Source organism: Manacus candei, unplaced genomic scaffold, assembly GCF_025592945.1.
Source record: "Manacus candei isolate 608988 ecotype Guabito, Panama unplaced genomic scaffold, ASM2559294v1 h1tg000057l, whole genome shotgun sequence".
NCBI classification, from domain to species: Eukaryota; Metazoa; Chordata; class Aves; order Passeriformes; family Pipridae; genus Manacus; species Manacus candei.
Genome location: NW_026138105.1, coordinates 6,241,412 through 6,248,002, shown reverse-complemented (window position 1 = coordinate 6,248,002; position 6,591 = coordinate 6,241,412). Strand labels below are relative to the sequence as shown.

The following is a 6,591-nucleotide window of genomic DNA, read 5'->3' as shown; positions in this document are numbered from 1 at the left end:
GCAGGAAGAAGCTTCTCTGGTATGAGTGACAGCCCCCAGCGTGTTTCTGCCCTCACTGCCGCGGCTGTGCAGGTGGTGAGAGCAAACTTGGATGGGCAATGCCCACAGGGCTGGAGCCTCTGCCCAAAGCACCCTCAACATCCACCTCCACAACTACTGCTCGGTGCAGGCAGGGCTCCAGAAAAGGTCTGCCACTCCCATTGTGATTCCCCTCAAGGCAAATCCACCTGAAGAAGCCTTGGATCCAAGCCCATGCCCTCCCGAGGCTGCAGGACTCTCCCTAGTGCTGTCTGGCTGTTCCCAGGCTGTGCTCAGCATCCAGCTCCTAATGGGATTTGATTGGAATAAATAAATAAATCGAGGAGCTCTTCCAGACAGATGTTTTCTGTAAAACCAGCCCTTTTTGCAGAGCTGATGTAGAGCACAGCCGCAAAGAGAGGAAAGTGTTAGAGGGGAACGTGAGGAAGTGATTTGCAAGGGGTGGGGGCTGGTACCCATGGACCTGCTGTGACACTGTGACACAGGGCCATCGCCTCACCAGTTACACAATTGGAAGCAATTTTTTCTTTGTTACTGTTGCTGACATTTTTTTCAGTCACTTGGTGGTTTTCTCCACTGACATGGTTCTGGTGGCTGAGCAGATACCATTACCCTGTTAGACTTCCCTATTTGTGGTTTTCTAGATGTGCTTTAGCATTCCACATTGTAAGAAGGATGTGTTATATGAACATTTGTCTTGACCAATTTTTTTCCTGATAGTATCACTAGGAGAGTGTAATTCATTTGAGCAGGACCGTTGCAGAACCAATTTCTCATCTGCCCTATGAAATATGTCTCTGCCACTGGGAATTTTGTTTTTCATGTTTGGAAGAGTGAATAAGGTCAACAGCACAAAAGGTAATGGGTTGGATATGAGAGGTGTGCAGTGCCTAAAAGATTCTTTTGATTTCTTGTTTATGGCAAAGAAGAACATGAAGATATGGAGATGGCGGGAGGAAGATGAGGTGGAGGTAGAAGAGCTGGAGTGAAGTGAGATGAATGGATGGAGAAAGTGAAACAGGTGTCAAAGGCATGTAGGGCAGAGTTTTGCTGGGGCAGGAATGTGAAGCAACCATGAAGAAAAGATCATGTTGGCATCCAGGCCCCTGTCTGATAAAATACAAAGCACATATTTCAGCTTCTGTACCCCAGTGCTTTTTTTGAATCTGACTTGTATATTTAGATTTAATAAAGATTTAGTCACCATGAATGTAAAGAGATGCTTAAAGTCATAAATAGGCTGGAGCAATTTGTGCCTAGATTGGCAGAGGAAATCTGAATTGGGATCCAGAAATAAGTGTTGCCAGGAGTGGGTGAAGGTCACTGAGCAAGAAGGGTGTGAGGAGCAGTAGCACCATAAAGCACAGTCCTGTAACACGAGTGGAGGGGTGGTATAAAGAAGGGGAGATCAAGCTTGGAGCCCGTGCTGGCTGCGCAAGGCTGAGGACACACGGGATGTGCAGCGAGCCCTTCCCCTGGGATGAAGGCGAGGAGGCCTCAGGTGCGGAGCTGCCGGGCACAGCTGGGCAGCGGGGCCGGTGCGGGAGAGCCGGGTCCTGAGAGATGGTGAGAAACGGAGGTGGGGTGCGAAGAGATGGGGCAGGATGAGGCGAAGCGCCCCAGGTGTGGGGTTGGGGCAGAGCAGGTGCCGGCCGAGGGGAGGGGTGGGGAAGGGAAGGGAGGGGAGGGCAGGGCTGGATTGGGCTGGGCTGGGCAGGGTAGGGCTGGGCTGGGCTGAGCTGGGCAGGATTGCCCGGACCAGGGCGGAGCGGACCGGAGTCCGCTGGGTCGAATAGGACCGGGCGCTCCGGGACAAGCGGGCGGAGGGACAGTCGCGACCCGCAGCCCGGTACCCCCGGAGGGGACACCCGGCCCCGGTGCCCGGCGCGGAGGGCGGGGCGGGCGCGGCACCTGCGTGCTGGGAGCGGCGGCGCCGGGCGGCCCCTCGGCGCTGCCGCCAGACGGCGGCGGGCCCGGCTCGGCGCTGCTGGGAGCGCATCCCGCCCGCTCCGCTCCGCTCCGCCCCGGCACCGCGGCCATGACCGACAACATCCCGCTGCAGCCCGTCCGCCAGAAGAAGCGCATGGACAGCAAGCACCGCGGCGGGTGAGCCGAGCCGGGGGCACCGGGGGGTTGGTGCTGCGGGGGCGGGCGGCGCGACCCCCGGGGCGGCGGCGGCGGCGGGGCCGCGCTCGGGAGCCTTTGCGGGGCGGGCGGGGCGCGGGGGCGGCCGCGCTGCGAGCCCCGGGAGGAGGAGGAGGAGGAGGAGGAGGAGGAGGAAGGGGAGGCAGGCAGGCAGGCAGGCAGGCAGGAGGAGGCAGGCTGGTGCTGACAGGTTGCTCCTGACGCCATTCCCTGGCACGCCCGGGCGCAGAGCAGGATCCAGCGGGGCGGCGCTGGCCGGGGCTGCGGGGAGCGGGGACAGCCCCCGGCAGCCCCTCGCGGGGGGACAGGGCGGCCCGGCCGGCCCGCAGCGCACCCGCAGCCCCGCACAGCCCGCGGACAAAGCCCTGCCCGGGTGGCAGCCGGGGGTCGCTGCCAGGGGGGGCACCCGCCCTGCCCGAGTCCTGCTTGTCATCCATCCCCGCTGCGCGCATGGCTCGAGGCTGGAGAATCCCTCGGCCTTGGACCATAAATGGTGTGTGTGGATATGTAACAAAGGCCCTGCCTAGAATCCCTGATTAACTGTATCAGTCACAGCGATACAATATCCTTGGTGTGCGATGTTGCAATATCCTGAGTGTGGGATGCGTTCCTGAAGGAGATATACGTATATATTTGTACTGGTATTCCCCTGCAGAAAGTTAAATAAGAAAAACGGTCTTTTAATACTATTTCGTTACGAAATTGCACCACTATGCAGACAGGTTGGCTTGCACACAGTGGGATGTACAGGATATCCAAGTTACCTGGCTGTCAGTTATTGTAGCATTTCATTTGTCCCTAGGTAATTTGTTTTTTTTTTAAACGGGGTGATTGGTATTAGCAAAATAAACCAAAATGTCTAAGGAAATTCTCACTGTTAGAACAAGGGGAAATATTTACATTTTCCGTGTTTGTTATGGTTTTGGTTGGTAGTTTCCATTCAGTTTCCTGTCCTTGAAATTGTCATATGTAGTTTATTCAGTATTAGGATTATTCCTTGATATCAGCATTGTTTCTGTAACTGATGTAGCAGTGCCAGTTGAGCTGGAGGAGTCTGTGATGCAGCAAGTAATTCCCCAGTGCCTGTGTCACATGCATCACCGAGCAAGTACCACAAGGTGCAGCCACCATGGCATTACATTTGGTGACGTGATTGAAGGGATCAGGGAGAGGTGAAGGCCTGAGAAATTTCTCAAAGCTTCTTGAATGATTTCTTTTCCAGAATTTCTCTAATCTCCACCAAGACCCTCTTGGGTGTTACGATGTGGTTAGTACTGTCTAACAGAGATTGCCCTCATCTAACCTAAGCTATGGTTTGTTGGACTCTACCTGATTAGAAATCACAGAGATGGTTGCCAGTGTTAGTGAAGAATTCTGGCAGCATGTGAAGGAAGATTGCCAAGGATTTTTCTCCATAGCAGTTGAAATAACTTGGATTTGGGGGGTTCTGTTTGGTGTGGTAACTGTTGGGGATGGGACTTGTCATATGTGAGGAACCCTTGTTTTACTGATGAGTAGCCTGTGACCTGTGAGTGGTTTGGTCAAATGATAGTGTGGATAAGAAAGCATTGAAGTCAAGCAAATCCAAACCAGTACTATACACCAAAGAAGAGATCAGCCAGCAGCAGGGTCCCTGGTGACACATCCAGAACAGAGTCCTGGGAATTCTAAGCCATAATCAAGACCCCCTTTTTTCTGTTCCCTCTGAGGAAAAACACAAACAAAAGCCATCCAAGTTATGTTCCTTGCTACATATGAAAACTCAGGGATAAGCAAATCTTGAAAGGCTTCACCTTAGCATAGCCTTAACTGATTTCTGCTGTGGAGGTTTTCCTTCCACCAGTGGGCCAACTTCTCAGGCAGAGATTTTTGTCACTGTGGTCTTCTGGAATGGGGAGCAAATTTCTGGGCAGGTAGTGAATGACTTTGTAGACATCTTCGCTTCTGTTAACGTAGTAATGAGAAATGCCCAATTTTCCTGTAGAGCAGGTGTCATCCAGCAAGGCTTTCATTACCCTCAGTCTTTCACATACTTTGAAGAGAAGCCAGGGAGGAACTCACTCAGTAGCCTTGCAGAGATAAGTGATGGCTCACAAGGCTGAGGTTTGTGTCACAGAGAAGCCATGTGCTTAATGAACCGAGTGGGAGCAGTGGTTATCTGTTCCTGAGCTTGACTTCAATGTGGCTCCTCCTTGCTTCGAATAAAGGCTAAGCTCCAAATTCTGCAGCTGCGTACCTTAGATTCAGCCATGTTCTCCCAAATGCTTTGCAGCACTCTGGAAACCACTATGAGCTATGTGCCAGGAGGGAAGGATGGCATTAATTGCAGGGGCACTGTTGCTGGGATGGCAAATGATCCTGAGCTTCCCAGAGGCCGAGTTCTGCCGGGAAGGGAGCTACAAGTTCCCGAAGAACCCCAGGTGCCCCGTTCAGCGCATGACACAAGTTTTTCCCTAAATAGCTCATGGTGTCAGTCCACAATCCTGCAAGGCTTTTTTTGAAACCAGCAAACTGCTGTGCTCTTGCTGCTGCTACGATGTAAAAGGCCTTGATCCAGAAATGTGGAGGGAAGGATGGGGAATGAGACAGGGAAGGAGGAGCTCTACAGTAACGCTCCACGAGGCCATTCCGTTGTACATGCCTGTGTACTCTGGCTCTATTTAAAATGGCAAATTCCATTTCAAAGTCAACAGAGAGAGATGGGAGCTCCTGCCCTCCATCTGCCTGCGTGTGGGTGTGCCTTGGCACGTGCAGAGCTGGGCTGCTTTCCCACAGCCGAGCTGTTTTGCTGGATGGCAGGGGTGGGCTGCAGCAATAGCAGCTCTCCTGGCCCCTTCCTGAGCCACTGCAGCTGTGCCAGTGCACGGTCTGAGATGGAAATGTTCAGAATGTTTCATGTGGAGGTGCATAAAAAGGCTAGGCAGTTGTGCATGGCTCTGGCTTTCTTTATCCATGAAAAATTCATTATATGCTTTGGAAATAATGTCATGTGGGGAGGTTGGTTTGTATGTTAAGGGTGCCAAGGACTTACTAGCACAGCCTGTGGGGGTCACAGAAACATCATCTGAGAAACGTGCCTGTTTTAGAAGTGACTAAATATGTCAATGAACTTCAGCACTAATTTGACGAATACTACCCTTATATTAGACAAATGTGGCACTTTTTTTTCATTAGGTTTGTTTTGCATGCAAAATGCTTATGAAAGCATTTTTCACTTGATCTTCAAATACTTCTCCATCAAACATGCTGCTTTTATAAATAAAACCTGCTTCTTGGTAATGGCTGTTCATCTGGCATCTGACATTCAATCTGTCATATTGCTGCTTCCTACAACATCACTAAGGATGCATTTTTGTAAGCAAATACAATCCCAAGTGAAGTACAGAGCAGACCTGTTCTTTAGCACCTCCCATTCATTTAGATCCCCGTGCAGATTAAGGAACACATCATTTGTAGGACTCAAAGTTTCAGGTACAGTTCACATCTAACAAAATGCTTATCAGTGGTTGTGACTTTATTTGGAGGTTTGTGAGCTTGTTTCTTCTTTAATTTTGCCAAGTTATGATTTAAAATGTGAATTGCACAGTGCTGTATAAGCTGCCCTATGTAAGCTGTCTTCATGTATTTTTCATGTTCTTTCTGGAAGGTGATAATTTTTAAAAGTTCATGGTTTACCCTGACTTGCTAGTTTATTATACTTCAGGGGTTATTGCAGTAACTGTTAGTCAGTGCTTCAGTTGCAAAATAGAGAAGGAGAAATGTTTAGGAATGTGTATTCATTCCTAAACTTTTTTAGAAAGCTGCTCAGAATTCTGTAACTTTGTGATTCCTGTTCCTGGAAAATGTGTATTAATTTTATCAGCATTTCTAAGCAGTGATGTAAACTTTCAGCTGTTTTTCCAGACAGTCTTTCTCTTTCAAAGATGTTGTCTTCTGATTTCTTGATGGCAAGTGTTTTATTATTCCTAATAATGCCAATAGTTCTCTGCCAGAAACTTCCTCCTCTGGCACTGCCCTTGCCCTGAGCAGAAATCTTTGGAGTAATGTGATGGCCTGAGCATCTGGGTCTCTAAGCTTGATACTTAAAAACAGGGGTAGTGTCCAAAGAAGCAATAGATCATAGAACTACACATAGCATGTAAAATTCTTTCAGGGAGGAACAAGTAAACTCGAAAAAGGACTTTTAATTTAATGAGCACGAGGCTAATCTGAAAACACTTCTGTATGTGCTCGGAGTACTTTGATTGTAGTATCCAACTAAATGGGTTTGTCAGAATGGTGGGGGTTTTTTTGAGGTTAAGATTATTCAATTTTAAGAGGAGAAAGGGAAGAGTGTCTGAAATGTTCCTTGTTAGGTTCACCACCCATCTTTCTGCTTCTTCTTTCCCTTCTGCTCTCAGTATGAAC

At 49.7% G+C, this 6,591-nt stretch overlaps 1 protein-coding gene across 1 annotated transcript in view; it reads left to right on the top strand.

Annotated features, from left to right (window-relative positions):
• Positions 1–1,815: 1,815 nt before the first annotated feature.
• ATP9A (ATPase phospholipid transporting 9A (putative)) overlaps positions 1,816–6,591 on the top strand; it is a 56,080-nt gene continuing 51,304 nt past the window's right edge. The window contains exon 1 of the mRNA XM_051802729.1: positions 1,816–2,145. Coding sequence (XP_051658689.1) covers positions 2,078–2,145 — 68 coding nt within the window. The 5' untranslated portion in view covers positions 1,816–2,077. The remainder of the gene's footprint in view (positions 2,146–6,591) is intronic.